Source organism: Notothenia rossii, assembly GCF_949606895.1.
Source record: "Notothenia rossii genome assembly, chromosome: 2".
NCBI classification, from domain to species: domain Eukaryota; kingdom Metazoa; phylum Chordata; class Actinopteri; order Perciformes; family Nototheniidae; genus Notothenia; species Notothenia rossii.
The window spans coordinates 82,201,548-82,226,854 of NC_136904.1; the positions used below are offsets into that span (position 1 = coordinate 82,201,548).

Sequence of the window (25,307 nt, forward strand, 5' to 3'; positions counted from 1 at the left end):
CAGCCACAGAGGAGTATTTGTGAGGATGGATTTCACTGCAGTGTTGGTCTGGCACAGCAGTAAAGCTTAGAGTAGGAGGGTTGGTTACTCTGTGGATGAGAAGTTAACACCCTGAGAGACAGACTGCGTATAAGCAAAGTTTTATGCTCTATGTGAGAGATACTGAGGCTGAAAACATGTTTGATAACTGAGGATGAGGAGGGGAACTCTAGATGAAGTCAGTGATGTGCTCAGACACCATTTATAACATTGGACACAGTAGTAGATGGAAAATAAATCTCCACTAAAGGTCCTCATACTAGCATTTAGACCTTGGGTTGAATGTGTTTATGCCAAACATAATCAAAGATAACAAGAAAAGGTAATAAAAAAAAAGGCCATTCAATGCAATATTTGCAGTATATGAAGACAATGATACATCTGTATTTTCACATATTGTCTAGAATAACTCATATTACAATTTAAAAGATATTTCTCTAAAACAGATCATTTTTGGTCCTGTACAAAATGCACAATCTGGGAATTATTTGTGACCATATATCAGACCAGCGTTTCCGCCAGGGGGTGTCTTGCCGTCATTTGACGCCCTTATTCAGCTCGGAACGCCCTGAACCCGAATTGAGGGCGTCCAAAAAAAAAAAAATATTTGAGAAAAGATCGAGAGTTTTTATGGCTTGAAATAAAAAAAAAGGAAAAAGGACAAGGACATCCCTCTGTTGGAGGGGCGGAGGGGCAACGGAGCAAAGAGTGTTCCTGTGACGGAAAGTGTATTGCCGAGTCGAGTCACGAGTCCCGAAAATCGGCACTCGAGTACTCCATCTCTGCTATATGAAAGTAAAACAAAGTTGTTATTAATAAACAAGAATACAGTTTAAAAGGGGAGTGATTTGTAAAATATCCATAAAGAAAAAGAAAATCTGCTTACAGTTCTGTTTCATATGGGTGTTGAGAGATGTATCCATAGATCTCTTAATGTTGCTCTCAAAGAGTGCACCAGATTGATGCTTTTAACTTCAATATTAAATCATGTTCAAATGGATAGGATACTAAATACATTTGCACAAATCTTGTGTCCATATCTTTCTGTTTTTGGGGGGGGGGGCTGCCTAGGGTCAGCAAATTGGTCAGGGCCGGCCCCGCCTCTTCCTCTATGTCCTGCCTCAGTAATGGGTGAGGCAGGATCCTGCTTGGAACAGTGATGCCGGAAGGAGGCTTAGATGTGGACGCTCTGAAAAGGTAAGCTCTCACCTTTCACAGGGAACTCTTTAAACTCCACAACTCTTCATGGGTTATCTCATCTTTATGGGGGGACACAAATGGGCAGACAGCAGAGCTACAATAATGCACATTTGTTTGACTTTTTTACACTTTGTTGTTCTCATCCTTTCCTCCGCTCTGGTCTCTGATTGTGAGTGTGTGCATGCGTGTGTATGTGTGTGTGTGGGGGGGGGGTTCAGAAACAGAGTGGAGGGAGAATGTGAATACGCAAAGCAGTGGACACTGAAACATGCACATACATTGGATAAATAACATAGGCGTTTAGTTTATTTAATAAAAGAGCACATGTTCAATGTGAAAATTGACCGTAGATAGATTACTTCAGTTGCAATTTGGTGCTATATATATTTTCTTTTATTAAAAAAAAACAAAAAAATACCTTGAATTTCAGGCGGGAAGCGGGGCTCCGTCGGGAGGAAGCCCAGACAATGGTCGGGGAAACACTGAACTAGCTTTATTAAATGCCAGGTCTTTGGCAGGAAAAACATTTGTCATCAATGATTTTATCACTGAGCACCATCTCGTTTTTTGTGTTTTTAACGGAAACTTTGATTGAACAAAATAACAGTGCAGCTGTTCTTATCGAATCAACACCTTCCAACTTTAGTTCTATGAGTCAGGAAAGAATGCATAAGAAAGGAGGTGGAGTTGCTATTTTGTTCAATTATTCCATTCAATGCAGGAAGACATCTTATGGGAACTTTGCTTATTTTGAATATGTGGCCCTTCATCTGAAATGCTCCTCTCGAGCTCTGTTCCTAAATATCTATAGAGCACCCAAATACTGTGCAAGCTTTTTTGATGACTTTACTGAACTGCTGCCTATAGTGTGTATTGACTTTGACCGTCTAGTCATTGTTGGTGATTTTAACATCCATGTTGACAACCCCCAGGACAGAGGGGCTAAAGAACTGTTTTGTGTTCTTGATAACTATGGACTCACTCAGCATGTGACAGAGCCCACGCACAATAATGGGACTTTACTTTCAATTTGAGACTTTGTGGTTTTTTTGTAGTCATTTTGAAACTTTTTGAAACTTTTTGTAGTCATATTGACACTCTTTGTGGTCATGTTGTAGTCATTTTGTGGACATTTTCCCTCTTTGAAGCCAGTTTGTGTCTTTTTGTAGTCATTTTGGTATTGACACTCTTTGTGGTCATATTGGGTCATTTTGTGTTTTTTTGTGGACATTTTCAGACTTTTTGTAGTCTTTTTGATTCTCTTCCTGGTTGTTACGGTTGACTCCCCTGCCACGCTGCTTGATGTCGGCTCATTCAGTAATGCCTCCATGTTCCTCTTTCATTCTGCTTCCTATTGCTGTATTGATAAGATTTATAGCTCACTTTATCTTATCTCAAATGGTACTGTAGCCGTATATTTTTGCACTCAATTTAAAGCTACTGTGTGTCTTTCCTTTGCTCTGAGTATGAAATTACCACAAGTAATCATCCATAAATTGGTAAACAGTTCATTGTAGTTCACCTTATGTAGCACCGATCCAATTACAATTACAACAAGGTACCGTTTTAGAGATTTTCAATACAAAAAATAAAATCTGAATTTGTGTAATCTGAATACAATTAAAATAATTCTGAATTTTTTAGAAAATAAATCAGATTTTTTTTTGAAAATGGAAAATCTCTAAAATGGTAACTTTTTGGTACCAATTTTCCAAATGCAGATCAAACCAGATGTAGCCCAGTTCCCCAAATAAGTTCCCACATGTTTTAACTTTAATTTCCTCTCTTTTTAGTCAACTGAAGAGGCCTTGGCTGAACCCCTGCTTCCGGTACCTGCTCCTGTTCTGTCTGGTGCTGCTTGTCTTTTATTCCAGCAACTCCCTGTCATGCTGGGACAGCTTTCCACTCAAAGAGCACTACCAGAGGTTTATAAATCCGATTCATCGGCCTCCTCTTTACCGTGACCAATCGAAAGACAGAGTTCAACTAAATGAAACCACAGAACAAACTACTCTACCTACCGTACCTCCCAAGGCCCTTCAGTTCCATCTAGCCTACCCACATAACTACCACTTTGTAATGGATAACAAAGAAGTGTGCAAGACCAAGACCCCCTTCCTGGTCTTGATGGTTCCAGTGGCACCTAAGAACGTGGCGGCTCGGGACGCCATCCGGCAGACGTGGGGCAACAGCAGCGAGGTTCAGGGGGATGTGGTGCTCACCCTGTTCATGCTGGGCCTCTATAGAGGAGCTGATGTGGATGCGCTGCAGGAGAAGCTCCAACAGGAGAACCGACTGCACCACGACTTGATCCAGAGCGACTTCCTGGACACTTACCTCAATCTGACCATCAAAACCATGGTGACCATGGACTGGTTGGCCACTCGCTGCCCCGAAGCCGCGTACGCCATGAAGGTGGACTCGGACATGTTCCTGAACATTGACAATTTAGTGATGATGCTACAGAAGCCGGACATCCCCAAGCTGAACTACCTGACCGGGATTCTCATGAGGAACAGGCCGGTCATCCGCTCAAAGAACTCCAAGTGGTACGTCCCTGTGGAGATGTACCCAGAGCCTTTATACCCCACCTACACTCTGGGCATGGGATACGTCTTCTCCAACGATCTTCCCGAGAAGATTGTGGAGGCTTCAAAATCGATTAATTACTTTAACATAGAGGATGCTTATGTTGGAGCTTGCATGAAACAACTGGGACTTTCTCCCCAATCTCCCCCTAATCCGTCCAAGTTCATGGCCTATAACACAAAGTTTAATCGCTGCGAATACTCCAAGATCATCACTTACATCCTGGAGTCTCCAAAACAGCTGGTGGATTACTGGAAAGACTTGAAGAGGCCTGAACCCCCTTGTTAGGACAATGACACTGAGAAATCCCCTGGGGGGCAGCAGGACACTGGAAGGTTAACTTATTTATTTGTTTCTTTTGGGGGGCCAAAAGATCAATCTGTAGGGATTGGAAATGAAAGGGGCGCCAGTTCCTAGACTGGACAAAGTATCAGTTACCAGTTCACCTCCTGGGCACTACCGGGTTTTTTTAGTGCCTTTGAGAAGGGCACCAGACCCCACCCTGCATTGATAATAATAAAAAAGACAAGTTTAGATCACAGGTTTCTGAACTGCATAAAAGAAATGGTCATGAGAAGCGTTCTGTTTTTACTTTAGTTTATTTAGTACTCGTGCATCTATGAGCTAGCAGTCAGACTTGATAGGCTAAGGGGCGGGACATCTCTAAGTGGTTGACTAATCACAACAGAGCCGTCCAGCTAACCAATCAGAGCTGACTGGGCTCTGGTTTCAGACAGAGGGTGAAAAGAGGTGCTGCTGCACAGGCAGTAAGAGAAAAATAAAGAGCTTTTTGAACATTAAAGCATGGAGACATGTCCCAGTAGAGACACTACATACTGATATACACCTGAACATCAGCAGGAGAGGACTCTTTAAAGTAGAGACACTACATACTGATATACACCTGAACATCAGCAGGAGAGGAGTCTTTAAAGTAGAGACACTACATACTGATATACACCTGAACATCAGCAGGAGAGGACTCTTTAAAGTAGAGACACTACATACTGATATACACCTGAACATCAGCAGGAGAGGACTCTTTAAAGTAGAGACACTACATACTGATATACACCTGAACATCAGCAGGAGAGGATTCTTTAAAGTAGATACACTACATACTGATATACACCTGAACATTAGCATGAGAGGACTCTTTAAAGTAGAGAGACTACATACTGATATACACCAGAACATCAGCAGGAGAGGACTCTTTAAAGTAGAGACACTACATACTGATATATACACCTGAACACCAGCAGGAGAGGACTCTTTAAAGTAGAGACGCTACATACTGATATACACCTGAACATCAGCAGGAGAGGACTCTTTAAAGTAGAGACACTACATACTGATATACACCTGAACATCAGCAGGAGAGGACTCTTTAAAGTAGAGACACTACATACTGATATACACCTGAACATCAGCAGGAGAGGACTCTTTAAAGTAGAGACACTACATACTGATATACACCTGAACATCAGCAGGAGAGGAGTCTTTAAAGTAGAGACAATAAATACTGATATACACCTGAACATCAGCAGGAGAGGACTCTTTCAATTAGAGACACTACATAGTGATATACACCTGAAAATTAGCAGGAGAGGACTCTTTAAAGCAGGGGTGGGGAACATCCGGCGAGACCATTTGATACGGCCCTCGAGTTAATTTATAAACACAAGAAGAAAAAAAAATAAAGAAATCTAGACCGCTAAATAATTAAGCGAGTGCCTGTTTTTCCTGGCCAAGGTCAGGGTCCTTGAACACAACACGAGCCTAACGACGTGGTATATGTCTCGTCTCACAGGGGTGTAGTGCTGACAATTGCAGTACACATGCCGCAGTTTTTGCGTGGCTGTGTCTTAGTTGTAAGCCCAGTGGCTAGGGCCGGCCCTTGGCATAGGCCTGCGGTCGGCAACCCGCGGCCCTCGAGCCGCATGCGGCCCTTTAAGCCCTCTGCTCTGGCTCCCTTGAGTTTAGACAAAAATAAGAAGGAAATAAAATAAAAGTATTTGTAGGACTATTTATATTTTGTTGCATGGTTGAAAATGTTTCGTATCTTGTATTTTGAGGTGATACTGTGACACATAAATAAAAACCAAAAAGGTTTTAATTAGGTCAACTAAGATATGCGTCACATCCTGCTACGGTCCCGCGCGAGCGCCTTTTCCTGCGGGTGAATAACCTGACCCCCGGCTCAATGAGCGAACTATGGATAAATCAAATAAAAATGTCCGGAGGAACACAGGATTGAATTCTGCATGGACAGAATTATATGCTTTCACAGCAAACGATGCTGGTTTACCGGTATGTTTGATATGTAGAGAGAAGTTGTCAAAGGTGCTGCAGCCTTACGTATCGAGGAACAACACAGGAGAGGAAGACAGCTGACGATCTTCAGTCATAATTCAATGGGGTAATTTATTTCAGAAAACACATTTTGTTATATTCCATGCAATGCTCTTAACATCCCGATAGCAATGAATATATTAAATGCCTTGACAATAATTACATACACAAATTAATCTCTGGAAGCCGTAGCGCTGTGAAAAGCACGACCAATCATCTGAGCCGGCCCGGCTAAAATAACTGGATGGCCTACCTGCCTGTCCGCCTTCCATCTGTGCACAAACTTATCTCGTGCCCTCATTGGTCATGTGCACGTTCGTGTGTGTTGGAGGAGGGGCTCTGTAAAGAAGTCTGAAGGAAGAGGAAGATTTTTTTCCGGTTGTGTATTTTCAAATTCTAGCGCACTCGAGCTGGTTTCTCCATTCTTACCTACCCCACCGTTAACTCTTTTTAGGGTGCAGCTATATGTTTTATTTATTTCAAAGTGGGCACATTTTAATTAGATATTTGTTTCCTTCAAATGTGCAGAGGACTCCCCAAGTGCTGTGTTTAATTCATGTTAAAGTAGGCCTGTGTATTATTTTTAATTCTCCTTTTAGGAGTTCTTTGTTTCTTATTAGAGGTTAACAGTTTTATATAACGTAATACATAGCCTAATAAATGCAAAAAAAACTGTAGTTTTTGTCTGATATAACAATAAATACAACTTTATTAGCTATCAAGCTATGAAATATGTTTTGCGGCTCCAGACAATTTTTTATTTGGAAAAAGGAGCAAAATTGCTCTTTTGGTCAAAAAGGTTGCAGACCCCTGGCATAGGCAGTATAGGCGAATGCTAAGGGCGCATCAACCTATGGGGGGCAGCGAACATTTTTATTAAAGGACACCTATCATGCTATATTTAAATGATATATTGTAGGGCAATACCTATATAAGGTAAATTCAGTGGCGGCTGGTGGAATTTGTTTTTGGTGGGGCTATGGAAATGGTGACAAAACCATACTAGGGCCTTTAAAATCAGGAGACTAAATACGAACTGTGTGTGTGTGTGTGTGTGTGTGTGTGTGTGTGTGTGTGTGTGTGTGTGTGTGTCATACTTGCCAACCCTCCCGATCTCCCGATTTCTGACAAAATCAGATTTACTCACGACTGTTTCCACTCGGACTTTAATACAGGTACACCATTGTTTGGTTTCCATGGTAGCGCGTCTCTTTAGCAGCGTGCGCAACTCAAAGTCTGAGAGGGTGAGGAAGAGGAAAACTGAACAAGAATCGACAACTCGACCCTCTGATCACTCCTTTCCTGTAAAATACAGGTCCAGCCCACACATATGCTCCATGGTGCCACAGGCATTGCCCTTACAACTACAATAAGCATGCAAATGTTAATCTACAGCTCCGGCGATCCACTAGCACCGGAGTCTACACCTGCAGACGCAGCCATCCCCTACTGTAGCGTCACCTTGGATACGAGTCTAAACAGACACACAGGCCGAGGCGCTGAAAGGGCGCCCTTTGAGCATCAGATCTGACGACGCTGATTGTCTGAAATTATGTTTCGTCGGCATAGTTTACAGATAGCAACAGTCAGCTTGTTGGTTGCAGCTGTTCTGGCTGAGGGCTCTTTTCTACCGCCCGGGCGAGAGAGAAGAAACGAGATTTTATTGTAGATTATACATTTTACTGATACCAACTATATAATATTTACCTTGTTCTTTAAAAATAAAAATAAAAATAAAAAATATATATTTTTGGGAAATATATTTTTTTATTAATTTATCATTTTTAATGACAATCAAACATGTGGGAAGAGGGGGGGCGGCGCCCCTAGCGCCCCTATGGGCCGGCCGCCACTGGGTATATTTATACGTTTCTGTTTTCAAAATACCAAACAGATCATGCATTTTAACCATGCCTCATTTCGCTCTATTTGCTGTTCTCCAGCCCTGTTTTTGCATGGGGCTGATTCTGTGAGCTGCAGCTGACCACGCCCCCCAGCAGGAGAGGGGAGCGTGCTCTGATCAAGTCAGAAGAGGGGGAGAAAAATAGATCTCCGTCCTCCGTGTTTTATTATATTATTATATAGAGTCGTTAATCATTCGTTTTAAAGCTCAATAAATAAAAAAGATGACCTTTGACCGGCACTTTTCTAATTTTGTCCAGAAGATTTAAACTTTAACGGACATCTTGACCGGCGAAAGAAAACCTAACTGAAACTCTGCTGCACGGTCCCCTCGTTCCTTTAAGAGGCGGAGAGGTGGGTGTTTGTCATCTGCTGGTGGACTAACCGGAGAGAATTACAGTGCTTGCCTCGACGGGGAGGGATTGCATTGAATTACAGCAGCGGGAGCAAACGCTTGCCTTGGGGAGGGAGAAAAAGAGCCACAGCGGAGAATAAACAGAAGGGCAACCATGGCAACCATGCACGGGAAGTCTTCTTTGCTGCTTTTGTGGCGGACTACAGCGCCACTTACAGGCCTGGCATATGTACTACAGCGTCTCCAGCGCTTTCGAGCGGCAATGGCCAGCCGTGGCCCAACCCCACATTCCCCTGATAGGTGGAGAGTTGGCCCAATAGCCGTAGCACCACCGTCCTGACGTCAGGACAGTGTTCAAATCTGGATCAGTTTTTATCAGATCCGTTGCAGACCCTTTTTTAGAGATTTGGGTATGGAGGAAGATAGAGAGGGTTGTGTTTCTGACACTTGGTGAGTTCCCTGGAACACCGGGGACACATTCATGTATAAAAGATGTACAAAAGTGCATTTTGCATGATAGGTCCCCTTTAAATAGAAAAATATACATATTTAAAAAATATAACAATTTCCCGATTTTGGATCAACAAAGAACATCCTATTATCTTATCTTAACAGAACTACGCCTATATTGCATACAGCGCCCATAAACTGTGGTGCAAACCCCCCCCCCCCGACCCCCCCAAATCAGGTAAGTTGAACTGCCCCAACCCCGCTGCGAGGGGGCGGGTCAAGTGTAATTTTTAATGTGGAAGTAGATTACAGCCCTTTCTTCACTTGATTAGGAGGGCTCCCTCTGTAATTAATGTAAATTACTGTAAAAAAACTGAGGTTTATGTGAAATTGTTCTTTTTTGGAAATAATGTTTTTTGTGCGCAAATATAGGTTTTAATTTTGTATTTGTGTTAATTTAAAATAGGGGGGGGGGAGCCAGCTAAAATCTTGCCTAGGGCAGCAAATTGGTCAGGGCCGGCCCTGCCACTCCTCCTCCACACCGCTCCACACTCGTTGGTTTGGAACAGCACTTAATGCGGCGGACACTCCGCACGAACGCGCAAACGGAGGGGTGGGGTGTAGGGGGCGGTTTGGGATTGGGCCTGAGGCTCCGTGGTAAACTGTGGTAAAATGTAGAGCCGTTTAGGAGACGTTTAGGAAACGGCTCTTCTTAGTGAGCCGAACCAAATGATCTGGCTCACTAAAAAGAGCCGGAAATCCCATCACTAATACGTAAAGAGATCGTATCTATAAGGGACGGCTCAATTCAAAATAGAAAATAGAAAAGAGGTTAAGATTATCTATGTAATCAAATATTCAAGCTATTAAAAAAATTTATAATACATATTTTAGTTTATATCTATCATCTCTGTGTGGTGTTGCTGAGGAAAATGATATTAGCATACTGTACATGTCAAACCAGCCCTTCAGGCATTATGATAACCTGGCCATAGAATAAATAAAGGAGGATGTCTCTACAGGAGGGAGGACACTGATTTATGCAGTTGTCAATACAAGTCCATCCATCATTCGCTCATCTACAATAACACCATTGTGTCGTCTTTACCATGAAAACAGCAACTATCTGACCTTAGAGCAACAGATGATTGATTTCCTCACCCTTGTAAAATGAAAAAGGACCTTTCTTAAATATTAGCCACAACTCTCCCTTCAACTGTCTCCAAGCCGAGAAGATCTCATCCTAACAGGTAATGACATCGTGAATCAATGTGTTATGTCCAAGAACTGTAAACTGTGTGTGTGTGTGTGTGTGTGTGTGTGTGTGTGTGTGTGTGTGTGTGTGTGTGTGTGTGTGTGTGTGTGTGTGTGTGTGTGTGTGTGTGTGTGTGTGTGTGTGTGTGTGTGTGTGTGTGTGTTAACTGCAGGTGGTGCCTCTAATTGCTCTCATGAGGGTCTCTGGAGTGAGCTTTAGTCGTCAGCAAAGGGGAAAGTGACATGTATTGATTAGAAAATGTGGGCTGGATCTTATTAAGGCTTTCCCCGAACAAAATGCCCAGCTCACATTTTTCCTCAGAAACTGATACCCAGCCAAGCTAGCTAAGGTCTTTTTTCAGTGTCTACTGTGCTTCCTCCGGATGCTCCCGGGGAAGATATACTGCACAAGTACATGGACAAAATATCTTTCAAAACACCCTGCACAGAGCACACTTAAAATGACAGAAATTCAAGAAAACCAAGGTAAAACACAAAGAAAGGCATTAGAGATACACAACTGGGAGACATCCTTGAAATGAGTCAGCAATTTTTTCACATGACTTTTGTCACTTGTACTTAATTCTTTATCTTGGGAACAGTAGTACAGTCTCACCACATTGTGAATTTAGTGGCTTTTATAGAGCTTCAGTTGTCACAGAAATGATGTAATATGATTGAAAGCTTTAGAACAGCTACTAAATTGACCTTTTTGTAAGACAGCTAAGATCAAGAATGAACTTAAAGTGCAACGTGGATGTGAAAAATAGAAATTTGAGCAATGAAAAAGGGGACAACTCTGTTTGCTAAGGAAGTCAGTGTGCTACAATCGAAAACCCTAATAATAGACTATGTGAGCTGAAACCCTGAGACAGCAGATTCAAACAAATGAGTATTTGTAACTCTATGATTTTGAAGGATACACCTGTATTTCCCACAGCTCCATTACCACAGCATCACTTAGCAAACGCTGTTACATCATAAAACAACACAGCTGCAACAATCAAGAACTAATTCCCAATGATATTCATAATATGCCGCTGATATCTACAATACACTGGCAAGCATCTTGAGGTCTTGATCAAGCAGGTGTGCAAAAATATGTGATACTACTTGACAAATACTTCTCTGCTATCTCATTGTCTGCCTCATTGGACAGTCCCTGACTTCATTAAACACATCAAAAGAGAATAGGAAGTGCCAGCAGATAACCCTGCTCTCAGATTTAGCATCCAGGATTATGGAGCGTCTGAGAAATGAAATGCTGAAGCCTTTCACCCATGAAGGCTTTGTTATCCAATGCAGATAGAGATATGGAATAAAGTAACAATGGACGGAAGGGTTAACTGTTGGCCTCATCAAGCAGAAGGCTACCGTGCGCTTCAAACAGGCCCCATTTCTCAAAACCAACTCCCTTTTTCTCCTGAGAACGCCAGCTCCCGCAGACGCAAGCTGGGCTCCCACCCCGCATACCAGAGCGTGCCACAGTGGAGCACCGAGCCTTCGCCTGTCCGTCATGAAATATTCATCACCCAGTGCCGACGGAAAAGCTGTGATGTAAGAGATTCCAGTTACGGTGTCCGGTTTCAGCGCGGCCACAGTGACACAGCAGCAGCAACTCAGTGAGGTAAGAGGGGTGGGGGGCTTCACATGGCTCACTGCAGGGTCTACGTATAAACACTTGTCCTGTTGACTGTGAAATAAGAGTGCATTGTTTACTATACCTATGAAAGGTTTATACTTACTAACCAGGGAATTAGGGCTGCTATTTTTGAGCTGTCATTTTATCAGTAGATAATGTCGGGTTGATAGTCTATTATATTAATAAACTATTCTTTAGTCAATGTCAGGAGGAGATTGTTCTGTATGCTGAATTAATTTGCAGAGGGAAAATAAAGAAATAATTTGACATATTTAATAAATCAATTGAGTACTAATATTACTTTAAACATGGACAGATTAAACAACATTTGAACTTTTAACGGACCTTGAATCGTTTTCTGATACATATATTTGTGGGGGAGGGGGCATCTCTTGCATTCCATTTTGGATCATATTGCTGTGGCAAATGTAGTCTTGATTGAGACTGTGCTGTGATGAAAATAAAACTTCACTTTCAGAACAGGCACTAGATATTATCTGCATTTTCTTGCCATCTGTAAATATTTGTCCATTTACAGTAGAACGACATCTTTTCGAATACATTTGACTGGAATTGTCCATAGTGTGAGTTGGTCTGTACAGTTTGAGCAGAGAGGTCATACATTCTCACCATGTAGAAGAAGACATCACCATTTTAGCACACAACGTACAAGAAAGGCCACAAAGTAAGTGTAGGACATCCCTACAAGAACACACTAACTGTGCACATAAAACATTGGTAGTGACACTTTGGGGCAGCTGATTTTATGAAGAATGAGTCATCACATCACATAATGGCTTTGGATTGTTTTTGTTTCACCCACTAACAATCCCACTTCCTGGCAGTTCCCTTCCACCCGTCTGTTTTTCTGTTCCATAAACGGCCTGTCAAGAGGACTCCACTGACATAAAACTGCAACAGCCAAAATAACTTTCACTCCTCGGCTCAAGTTACATTCATTTAAAAGTGCTTCTATCTTGAGAAACTATATCCATATGGATTCCTGATGAAGCCTGGGAATTACCTGCCGGCTTTCGCGCTGGGAAGAAGAAGAGGAGGAGGCGCTCTTGTGGACCGGCGTGGCGGCTTTGTGGACCGGCGTGAAGCTCCGGTCCTCAGAGCTCATGGTGCGGCCCTGGTTGCCTCGATGGTAGTGCTGGAGGTGAGACATGATGGGCACCAGTTGGCTCTGCAGATCTCCCTCAGATCAAGAGCATCCTCTGACACTTCCTCACTGCTTGCTGTTCATCTGAAAAACAAAAAGGTCAGGAAGTCACAATCATTGCATCTACGCCTTCCTCATTCTCACACAGTGCTGTTGTTTACACCGACAGACACGAGCCACGCTGTCATTCATCAAACAACTCGTGGTCTAGTAGGTTTCTCCTTTTAGAGAACTATCCGCCATCAATTGTTATTACCCACAGAAGCTCAGTCGAGAGTGAGATGCCCTGAGCTATTCTTTGAAGCATGGGGTTAGAGATTCTCCTCCTTACATGTGCATTAGTGGATAAACCTTACTTTGTGTTTGCTATGAGATGGGTGCAGATCTTCCAAACTATGATAATACCTGAGATATTGTAGTTATAAGTTTAACAAATCAAGCAATACTTATTAGTGTCATCTCAAACCTATATTGACCAATGCCTTACTTAGAGTAGAGTTGTTGTTTAACAGCAAATACATTGGCCACTACTAAGAAATGTAAGTGCTTTTGTAAGTAGAATGAATGAAACTTTCTTTGATTCAACTTCTTAAATGGGAGAATTGGATGTTTTTTCTCAGTTTTACAGTACAGTACATCATAGTCAATGTAATATGTGTTGACTGTTGCTCAAACAAAAAAAGCTATTTGATCTATCAAAATGTTCTGATGTTTTACAGACCAAAGTTATAACGTTTTAATTGGCAGATTAATGGATATTTTAAAAATAAATAGCGGTTCCTACATCAATCTTTGTACAGCTACAAAACTCTGTTTACATCGGGACATGTGAAAGGTCTGTCGGTCCATTTGACTGTAGTCACCCTGCCTCCACTGCAGAACGTTGCCGCAGGACTGTGTCTGCAACATAAATCCTCAAACATCTAATTACAACTATGATAATGATGGTAATTAGATGAGGAAACAAATCGATAACGCATCTCCAGCTTACTGTTTAGTCACAAACCAGTGATAACCAGCCGATTCTCACGACATGAGCCAATGCTTATTTATATTTGTGGTATATGTGGAGTAACTATGCCAGGTCCAAAATGTCTGACTAACCTTCTGTTCCGATAGCTACTGGGAGTGCTAGTTTTCTGTCATCAGTCATTGGTCGGTGTTTCTCCATGCTGACACACATAATACTGCCTGCAGTGGTGCGGTGTAATTGTCTAAGCTCTCAGGAGGTCTTGGCGCTGATAAAATATACATCGACTGCAATAGAGGAAAACAAACAGAAAAACAAAACCTGTTTGATTTAGAAACTGAGGCATTTGGTGAGATACATAGGATACTATTGGACCTGCACAAGGACAAATAGCCCAATGTTTTTGATGGAATGCCTCAATGTTTATATTGACGCTGCTGGGGATAACATTCAGAAGATGTAGTGCAACACACCAGAACTGGTTGGGAAGAACATAAATATAATGTGGGTAATATAAACAAACGTTTATTGTTTATTTTCACAATGAACCTCAGGTCCACAATAAATCCCGTATGGTGGAAAGCATGTTGCGATGGTTTGGTTTATTAAGTGTTTAACCTGAATATAGAATGTGTAGCCTGTGTGTAGCTACTCTGCAATACAATATCATGCTATTATCTGGAACAATTTGTTGATTAAATTGAAACCATCATATATTCTAAAAAATATTATTTTATTTTAGGATAATAATGCAAAAAATATCCCCGTCTTTTTCTAAAGGGACATTAATATCTTTGGGTTTTGGAAGTCAAATAAAAAGTCCAATTGGATGACATTACCTGGCTTAGGTCATAGGAACTTATGATTTATATTTTTGATGTGTTTTATATTGTTTAAGATTAAGAAAATAATCATAAGCTATATTATGGCATAAATGTAAATTCAACATAACATTTGATTATATTTTGTATTACATTATTATTATTTCTGGTAATATTATGGCAACTATGCGACGGCAAAGACTAAATCTTAGACTGACACGGACTGGAGCAGTGCAGGTTAACATCAGGCAGCGATACACAGTGTGTGTTCCCAGGCGGTGCATACAGCTCTGGAGCTCCCTGTGGTTTAAACTACAGGATGCGTCGGTTCTTCTAGGCTCTCCCATTTGAAAGGGATACTCCCTGAGTCCACTGAGCAGCTCTCTCTTCAGCACTATGCACTCTCACATGCAACTGTGCGGTAAACTCACACACTATAATCTATAATTCAGATCCTTTGAAAACATCATCATCGCTGCACTGTTTTAAGCCAACTGGGATCGAAGCTACAGTACTGCAAGTCAATCTGGATAGAGTAGTTAACTATTTAGTAGATCCACTCACCCTGAACTTATAAGGAAGCAGAAGGGAGGAGTACTTTAGGTGAAAGTTCACAATTTAATAAATTGTCTAGTTTTCGAGCTTGAATTTAGATGGAAATCTGTCGAGAAAATAAATAGCTGCAGAAAGTAAAAGAGAAATCTTGTAACCAAGGCTGTTGGCTTATGCAGAATCCAGTACATAACTTGATCACCATAAACACAAGTTACATGTTTTTACACTAGACATGCATAAACACTAACAGAATCTAAACCATTACTTAGGGTAAGCATGTGATCTATAAAACTAAAAATATTTCAAGTGTTCAATCTTTGTTGGTTGAAAGATTACAAATGATTAGGAAATCATCAAAAAAACTCTAATTTAGTCAAAACAAATTGCCCATAATTCCTCATGTTACGGCTAATTGATGTGAACAAAACAGATATTTGGTAGTATAAACCAGCAGTAGGGCTGCTCGATTATGGCAAAAATCATATTCTCGATTATTTGGGTCAATAATTGATATCACGATTATTAAAAACGATTATCCATTTACTTTGAAAACATCAATTTATTGAAAAGAACAAGTGTAGTATGTTTTTAACAGTTGATTACCCTGAACTTTAAGTCTAATTCAATTGAAAATCAATACAAAAAATAATATATATATATATTTTTAAAATATATATTTTTTTTAATTATTGTTTTATTTCGATTATGTTGTTTTCATAATCGTTGCAAGCCAAAATCGTAATTGTGATTAAAATAAGATTAATTTAGCAGCCCTAACCAGCAGTGCCAAGCATAGCAAGCCATAGTAAACAGTGGCTAAACAATATACAGTAGGTGTTTGTTTGACTGCTATCCAGATGGACCGTGTCGCCCCTATTCAAATGCAGGTACCGTGTTGGGGAACCTCTAATCAGTATCTGATTAGTCATGAGCTTAATCGTCTAAATCCAGTCACAATGATTACGGTCCCTTAAGCAGAGCAGGTGATGCCATGTGGACGCAACATCAACACTTCTTAAGCGCCAGGTCAGGACCTCAAGGGTCCAAATAAACACTACTGACATCAAAGATCTGGGATTGTGTAAGTGTGTGAGATTGTTTCCTTGTTACATACTGCCTTGGTTTTTTTAAACATGCAAAACAACCCGATGGACAATAGTTCTAAGATCTGGAATTAAAACCACTAGCAGGGACGGCATAATGGTTCTATTTCAAAAATGTTAATCGTTTTAAGAATGCAGCTGTGTGTATAATATATGTTGCAAAAAATCACAAACAATAGTTAGAACATAGATGTACTATTATTTATTGATAATAATGATACCTTTCCGTATTTAGTTTAGTGATGGAAGGAAGAGTCTGTGGTAATGTGTCTGCGTGACACAAGCAAAATAAGCCATGTGGTACAGGGAAGACAGAAGGACTCCATGGGGGCTTTTTTGAGTCATATTATATGTTTAAAAAAAATGATGTTTATGTAAAGAGGAGTAGAGTCATGCACATAACCATGGAATATTTTTCTATTGGTACACTTTATGCTTAAACTCCTATTCTGAAAGTCTGAGTCTGAGGTTAAGGTGAATAGGTGCAGATGTGGTTGGGATGTTTCTAGATCCTTCTGGACAAAAGGGAGCCTTCAGTCACATACAGTTACAATAGCACCAGTATGCAGCACTCTGGGGAAAAGACCCTTCTCCCCTCATTCTTTCAATGCCTCAAGTAAGAGTAAAATGTCACAAAACCTCAAAAACCTTCCCACATGCACTACCACAATGAGGCTTAAAATGTCATGCCATTACCCATCAGAACCAGAATATAATGTCCTCGATAAAGCACCATTTTTATTTTAAGTTACAATGACCCTTAAAGGAATGCGGATCCCAATTATAAAAGAAACAGAATTATGAACCTGATTTTTTTTAATTGCTAGAAACCATAATATGCTAACATGTTTATATGTACAAATATGATATGTAAGCAGCGCCAATTAACTCCTCCTAATACTGTGATGCCGGTATACTGTACCTATTACTAACACTATTCTGTCTATGGAACCAACCTGAGGGCAGGATTACAACAGAAGAAGTAGAAGTAAACCAATGACTGGTATTGCAACAAAAAATTGTGATTAGAAATGTCCAACTCTCCCTGTTTCAGAACATCAACGGAGCAAATGAAAAACGTTGTAGCAGTACTGCATATTGTTATGTACTACTTTAGCAAGGAATGTGAAATAGACCATACAAATATAATTACTAGCTCATTATAAAGTTGTCTTTTAAAACACAACGTTCAGGGAACTACATGATAATGATGTTCTTTTTTTGAGAAAACTAGTTTCTATATTCGGATGTGTGAGTACTTTCTATGGTCCAATGACCAACTAGTAAACACAGTGCCTGTGATCATGGGGAAAAACATAGGGGATTTTTTCTTACTTTAACAGATGAAAAGTTGTGAGGACCTTTATGAAGTTTGATCGGGGGGGGGGGGGGTTGAAACAACCACCGTAACCTGCAATAACAACAATCTGCTCTACTGTCTTTGATCATTGTCATCATGCTGCATTCCTGGAGGCTTCAGAGATGTCTTAACTGAAAATGTGCTGTGACCTTAGGGGTTGGCAGGCGGGAAGTCACATTTCTCCAGCAGGGATCAATAGAGAGCATCACAAATAAAACTGGGACTATTATCCATCCTGGCGTAGGTCAAGCCAGGGAGAGCAACGCAGAGCTTTCTAGAGTAGTTTAGACTAGGTCCGCAGTAATCCAGATATCTGTGTGCCCTGCTCTGTGATATCTGAGGGATGAGGAAAATACAATTGAGTTTTAGACACACATTATGTCAAGCAGAACTACAAGAACCCAAGCAAACCGATGAAAAATAACAACCAGACATTTCTTTTTGCCGTTTATCTGAAAGCGTGCTGCTGTTACTGCACATTCAGCTTAAAGCCACTCAAATAATAATGGCATCAGTCATCAGTAACATGTAAGAGGATGCAGATGGTGATGATAGTGCCCTAATTGGGTTGAAATACATTCATGTTTGGGTTGTCACCACATCCAAGCTGCCCACAATATCACATTATCGACCAGCACTCTACAGCGGACCAAGTTTGTTGGTCTCCCCTCTCTGTTGCATAATTAAAGTAGCCAACAAAACCAGACTCAGCCGTGTCCCAGCGTTATATTACAGGGTCTTTGAGGACAGCTCTTTGGCTGAATTTACAAACAGCTAATAATGCGTATCGATCAGGAGAGCGGTGTTTTTACCATTTACCTGGGTGTACGACAGCAGGGTGAAGGGATATAGATCATGTGTGGCATATGGAAGCACTGAGCAGCAATTCCCTTTAATAGAATAGCCGAAGCCTTTTTTTAAACAAATCTAACTGGACAGAGCCAGTTTATCCTGCTGCACACATTACATCATCTAGGTAGAGCTGGGTATCACACTGTAAGTTCCAAGTACTGACAGAGTTGTGCCCATATTGGGAACTGTTAGGAAGAACTGAGAGTTGGCCCTGAATTCCTGTTCAGCTCCTGTCAGGTGCTGCCTTGTGTATACCATGATTTGTTAACTTTGCTGTATCTTATTTTGTCATTGAACAGTTTTACAAATGAAACATTCAAATTTCATAACAGTGTTACATGCATTTTAGATGTTTGGCTTTGTTTATAAATGACTAAAAACCTGTTTATACTCATCATATAATTATATAACAGCAGAAAGTATCACTGTTCCTTTAGTATTGATCTTCCAATTAAATATTTCCATAAATGATGAATGGTGCTTACTCCCAAAAATAAAATATATTAGCCAAAAACATTACAAGGAAATTAACACGATAATCAAGAACCAATCATTAAAGCTAATCAAAGGAACAGCTATACACGAGCCATAGGCCTTAATGCTATGCTTCCATTTGCAATGAACTTTGTACTTGAAAGTGTCAGCTAATTAAAAGAGCAAGAAGAAGCAATTATCTGATTTACTCCCTACTGTCAGTATTAATGACAGGTGGCAAAAAGACTATCTGAATCCAATATGTTGGGCATCACAGTGAGGCTGGCACTCTGCTTCATCTTCTCTCGCTACATCAAGGGATAAGGCACATAAAGCTCTGCAAAGATTGCATTTAAATGGGACAGGGAGACCTTCAGGAGGATTCTTCAGGCCGAGCCAAGAAATATATCAGAAAATCAATCAGCACTGCTGATCAAAGCAACATCTATTCAAGAAAGCATGCCAGTGACAAACTACAAATTGCATCCAGCTTTCCAGCCCCCTCTGCTGTTCTTTAATTTATATGATTCGTGGCTATTTTAAACAACTGCAAAGTCACTGGCTGACCTTCATTGAAAAATGAGGCAGAGTGATATTGTGGAGAAATCCTGTAAGTGACAGAAGTTGGCTAACTTTCAATTAGTTGGCATCTCACCTTTGACAACATATATGAGTGAAATATAAAGGATTAAAAAGGGAGACCATGTTCATCAATTATACTGTAATATGTGATGGGCAGCTGTCTGATGGCACGTCAGGGGAAGCCATGAAGCTCGGTTAAAAAGGTGAACATGTCAGTGACGCATTACGTCTACATCATTTAAGTCAGTAACAGAGTTGGCTGCCTTGATGTTTTATAACTCCACCACAGCATCCATGTTTAAGGGGTGCTTAATCGTTATAATGCACCTGTTATGTTGGGACATGCATGTTACAAAACACGGTCGTTTCATCCTGTTAGCAGCAGCTAGTCAGCGGTAGCTAGGTAGTCATGTCTGACTGGTCCTCGGTGATTCACTCGGGATGCAAATACAAAAGGATGAGATGCTGAGGTAAATGCCTGAGCGCCTGGATAAGCACACATAAAGGACATTGCACCTTAATTCGACATAGCGTTGTTATGACTAGTAATTGCAGTAGTACTATTGCAAATGCATTAAAAAGGGGAAGAGAAAAGCCTTACCACAGATGCAGTGTAATGACCATGTCTTTACAGTTCTTGGCGCAGGAAACAATTGGGGGGGTCTCCCTTCACTGATTCCCAGCTCTTCAAAGACACACGGCCTCCATTAGGGTCCGATCCGAATATGTATTTATTCTTATTGGAGAGGTGGGCTGTACGCAGACTAGAACATTAGGAAAGTCAAAAAGTGCTGTGTTTGCCCGTTTCCTTGAATGCGGGATGTGATGCTCAGCCTCAGCTCGGCTGCACTCTCAGGTCGCTCCTCCCTGCAGCAAGATCGGCTTTGGGCGGGAAGAAATCACCGGCATGGATCAGACACTGGAGGACAGGGGCCGTGTGCAAAACATGGCGACGGAGTCAAAAACACGGATCCGGAGTAGCTAGTTATGTGACCGAGGACACCCCATCTAGCTTGATGTAGTAATGCTTGTTATATAATTTTCCTGATTAGATAATATAAAGGAGTGCAATAATGAACTCACTTAAGAAACGTAGCCAGAGGTCAGAGAATATAACGTTACTGGATTGCTCATGTTTGTACTACTAGTTTTTTTTTTTATGTTTTTAGATGTGGTGGTAGGGGGTACTTTTAGAGATGTGTCTGTTGTCTGTGTTTCATAATCGGTCTGTTTTAATTGCAAATCAAATCTACCTTTTGGTACAAATAAATAAACTGAAACCTGAAAGGCAAAGTGCCACATAAATATAGGGTGCAGTTTTCCATTTGAACAATACAAAAATATTAATTAAATATGAATGATTACTGAAACTAAAAGGAAAAGATCACCCAGCCGCTTTCATCTTTTCATTTTGCTCAACTCTATTCAACCTTATCAGTTACATACTTGCTTATGAAATATGCAATTAAACCAAATAACAGAGTATTGTATAATGTATTGTTGTAATATATTCTGGTTGTAACATCTATATCACTGTCAACATTAGCTGTTTTTTTATACTGAATATTCTGTAAAGTGAAATGTATATAGATTGTTCATACGTAATTCTTTGCAGCATATTTCAGCCTCTCCACATCAATATTGTTCACAATTAACCAAAAAAATCTGATTTATAGATATTGTATGTAGTTGTCCTTAGCTGATTACTACTGGTGTGGTATGGTTATGAATATATCATTTATACGTCTTTTGTTATCTTCTTTCACGTTCTTCTGATGCTTATGGGCTGTGACCATGACCAGCCCACCTATAGCTAATGCAGTCAGGCGGCTGTATGTTGAACACATTGAGTTGCCGAACTTGCCGTGTGCCTGACAATTACTTACCACTTGAGCAGAAGTCTAGCTGAAAAATAATTAATCTACAGTTCAAATAGATAGCTAAATTAAAGTAATGGATGATTCAAGTAATCTTTTTATTATGATGCTATGTCTTTTGGCTCAAATGGGTCATCTTTCAGCCAATACAGAAACCGCCACATATAGAAACACACCCTGCTAATGTCAGAGTTCAGACAAGGTGACCCTAGTATCAGCATCATACACATACAAGGCCTGGAGCAGATTGTGATTGTTTGGTTCGCTTTAATGTGTGCACTTCTGCATGGTATCCTGGAAACCTCCACTCCTGGGCTTTTCCCACACAGTGGGGAATACTTTGTTTACAAATGTAACATGAGAGGGGGGCTTTATGAAGAATATTTTAGGTACAAAAGTAACTTGATAGGCAGTCCATGGGAAAGGGTAACCAACTCTTTCATCTGTCTTTGTCTGTCCCAAATATGGTTGGGTAACATATTTCCTGTCATGCTTATCCAACCTGAAAATGCTCCAGTTTAAGCTCTTCCTCATTCACATAACTTGCTCTGTATGGGCAGAAACTGGTGAAAATGTAAATTAATATCTGTTTCTTGATTTGAGAATATAGAGAAACATTCTTAATGTCTACTTGTTCGGCAAAAGGAAGAAATTCTTTGGTTTTCACATGCAAAATGTTTTATTAAAAATAGTTTTAAAAAGTCACTTAATTTAGAAGAGAATCTACTGTCTTTCTCCTCTGGTCTATAACAACATAGTTTATATGGGCCAAATATGATTTAGCCTGACATGGTGATCATCTCTAACTTTTACTTTGGCAAAACAACTTCTAAGTATAACCTTATTTTCAAAAATGTGCTGCATTCATGATTCACATATCATCTTCAGAATCTTGTCTGACATATATTAAAAAAATAAACAATATTGCTGTAATTCACTTAAGCCAGAACTGTTGAAACAACCTAATTAAGCCTTGATGACATGATGATCCACACCCTGCGTTTAGCCCTATTATAAAAAAGTATTCACTTCAGGGAGTCAAACGTCAATGTCAAGGCATATTCATTCCGAAGAAAAATAATGATTAAGCCAACTTTGTTAATAATTAAGCAAGAACTACAAAAGAAAATCATACTGACAGTTAACTACCCTCAATGAAACACGTCACGTTGTGGTTTTACGTTGTGTAATTTGATAACAGAGGAATTTGAACAGCTGTCCTTCCTAAGGTCGAAACCTAACCAGCGCTGGTCGTAACGTAAGGACGTAAGGAGTATGATGAAACTGGTCACATGACTGATGACGTTTCAGCGGGAGTAACTCTGGTGATGCACGTTTGTGAGTCACTTGTGACTGAGAGAGCCGGTAGAGGAGAACAAAAAGAGAGGAATTAAGTCTCACTTAGACGACTGAACACAACCAGAAAGGTACGAAGCATATTGGTAAACTCTTTAACTGTTCTGCCTTTTATTTAACATTAGTATATTTTTATAGGATGTACATTTGTCTTTGCCGGTAACTGTCTTGTGTAACGTGGTCTACTGCCGGTGTTAACGCTGTTTCCGGAGAGACGCCTACAGTTAGTTTTTATTCAGCAATCCTCTTTATATTTTTACTTTAATAGTGGTTATATGAACCTTTTAGATAACATTTGTTTGTTCATATCGCAGTCAGTGTTTAACATAATGTTGGTATGTGAGACGATTTGACACTAGGCCTGTGAAAGTAGGATACCGTATTCAGGAGCCTCATTTCACAACCTATAATACTTTTTTGGGATGAAATTCATTACTGATATTTCAGTCGAATATAGTTAATGATGTATTTATTCAAACAAAGACTCTGGTGTTTCGGTAACCACCTAAGTCCGTTTTGTAACAATGCCAAGGACACATCAGTTACGCAACTTTGAAGTGAACGCCCCCTTGTGGCTAAATGAGGACACAGCGCTTTATTTCTTATGACACTGAATCAGAATACCTTTATTCGTCCTACAGAGGGGACATTTACAATCAAAATGAAAAGCGACCATGGATAATGTCAAAACAATTGCATTACAATGGAAATAATTCAGCATTAATTGGTTATTTCTGACAATAATGTTAAGAAATTGAGTCCTAATTGTGTGTATTTGTGTTACTTTTTGTAGAAACCATGCCTGCAGATATTGCCAAAGGAAAGAAGGCGTTTGTCCAGAAGTGTGCCCAGTGCCATAGTGTGGAGAATGGTGGAAAGCACAAGGTCGGGCCCAACCTTTGGGGTCTGTTTGGACGCAAAACAGGCCAGGCAGCCGGCTACTCCTATACTGATGCCAACAAAAGCAAAGGTAAATACTGTACATGTATTTTAAACTAACTGAATATTCTAAGGAATAATGCTGTATGCCTTACACATTATCTTTTCTTTGATTTCAGGCATTGTCTGGGATGACGACACCCTGATGATCTATTTGGAAAATCCCAAGAAATACATTCCAGGAACAAAGATGATCTTTGCTGGCATCAAGAAGAAGGGAGAACGCACGGATCTTGTAGCATATCTCAAGTCTGCAACTTCATAAAGAACATTTCATATGTGCAGCTTTCTATTATTTTGTGCCCTGACAAACGGGTAAAGAGGAACTCACGCCGTTCTTTCAAAACCAGGCACAACTGCAAACAAGTTCTTAATGGAATTGGCATGACAGTTCACCATCTTTGTCACAGCTGTACCTCTGTTTCTGACATGATCCACGTGTGGTGGAACAAGCAATGCGTAAATCCCCTGGTTTTAACAGGTTTCATTTTTCTATCATAAATTATTAAACCATATACTGTATGTTCAGAATGTAGGGACTGAAAGCTGAATTTTGTTTTGTCATTGTCATCCTGGTTTTCTTGATTTATTATGAAGTTGTCTTAATAATTGTTGCATGCCTTATCTGCTTCCAATTTTATGATGCCTTTTTAATGCCTTTTCTGAATTTGCAAGGTTAATAAAATTGACACTAAACGTTATTTTGTCATTTGTTTCACTTTTTGTAACTACTACTAAGTGGTCTGTATTGGGTTTCTGAAAAAGTGTGGATTATCATTTCAGGTCTCAATTATTCTTGTTTCAACAGAGTTGGCTCAGAAATTAGAGCAATATTCTCTGTATTTTGAAATGGGCCATGAGGAGAAGACTGTATTTGAAAGAAAGTTGAAGATCATGTTGGGTTACAGATGTTGACTGACAGTTGAGTGTGTCTGTGGGGCACTGCAGATTGGCAAAATCTGCTATAGTAATAAAGTGATTTGGCTTGATGTCATTAACTAGCAAGTATTTATGCAATCCAATGTTTTCTTTTTTTTAAATTAAGACTCATTGTCATGACTCTTACATGTTTTCGACATTTCTTGGGAAATCTTTAATTTAAATGTATTATTAAAAGGGATACATTGTTGTACGTCCAGTCTATGCTGTGGAGTATAGCTCCCTCTAGCGTTCAGATGTCACACCTGCACACAGATTAACCAACAATTCTGTATAAAGGAATTACATTTTCTGACATCCCTTCCTGTCAACAAAATGTTACATAATGAAATTGTATAGATCATCCATTGCTGATCCCACATCTCCAAAGTGTGTGGCTTGTGAAATAGATGTATTAACGAGTTGCAGTATCTGTTATATAATGTATACATGCTATGATACACATTGTTCTTCGGGCGACAGTCATTCAACTTGATTACTTCTGGCAGCCAGCAGTGCCATCACCAACGCCTTGTCTTGACTGCATAGAAA

The 25,307-nt window shown here is 40.2% G+C and overlaps 3 protein-coding genes across 7 annotated transcripts in view; 2 read left to right on the top strand and 1 right to left on the bottom strand.

Moving 5' to 3' along the window:
• Positions 1 to 20,551, bottom strand: part of osbpl6 (oxysterol binding protein-like 6) — a 44,724-nt gene extending 24,173 nt beyond the window's left edge. For 2 of the 4 annotated variants that reach the window (XM_079666436.1, XM_079666434.1), the window contains exons 1-2: positions 20,267 to 20,551; positions 12,808 to 13,032 (exon numbers count right to left, since the gene is read on the bottom strand). In XM_079666436.1, coding sequence (XP_079522562.1) covers positions 12,808 to 12,954 — 147 coding nt within the window. In that variant the 5' untranslated portion in view covers positions 12,955 to 13,032; positions 20,267 to 20,551. Of the gene's footprint in view, positions 1 to 12,807; positions 13,033 to 14,052; positions 14,151 to 20,266 lie in introns of those variants that run through there. The other 2 variants (XM_079666437.1, XM_079666435.1) reach the window with 2 other exon arrangements.
• On the top strand, positions 1,199 to 4,596 carry LOC307030168 (beta-1,3-galactosyltransferase 2-like; the record flags this gene model as incomplete). The annotated part of the gene is made up of 2 exons (XM_079666439.1): positions 1,199 to 1,236; positions 3,033 to 4,596. 2 exons carry the CDS (start codon positions 1,199 to 1,201, stop codon positions 4,114 to 4,116), a joined length of 1,122 nt encoding a protein of 373 aa, XP_079522565.1. The 3' UTR covers positions 4,117 to 4,596.
• A 2,261-nt stretch (positions 20,552 to 22,812) lies between the features above and the next one.
• Positions 22,813 to 24,538, top strand: LOC307028930 (cytochrome c). Of its 2 annotated transcripts, none has more exons than XM_079664339.1 (3): positions 22,813 to 22,969; positions 23,692 to 23,868; positions 23,957 to 24,538. In XM_079664339.1, exons 2-3 carry the CDS (start codon positions 23,697 to 23,699, stop codon positions 24,100 to 24,102), a joined length of 318 nt encoding a protein of 105 aa, XP_079520465.1. In that variant the 5' UTR covers positions 22,813 to 22,969; positions 23,692 to 23,696; the 3' UTR covers positions 24,103 to 24,538. The 2 variants fall into 2 exon arrangements, with proteins under 2 accessions (XP_079520465.1, XP_079520466.1); XM_079664340.1 differs by having other exon boundaries at positions 22,867 to 22,984.
• Positions 24,539 to 25,307: the final 769 nt, after the last annotated feature.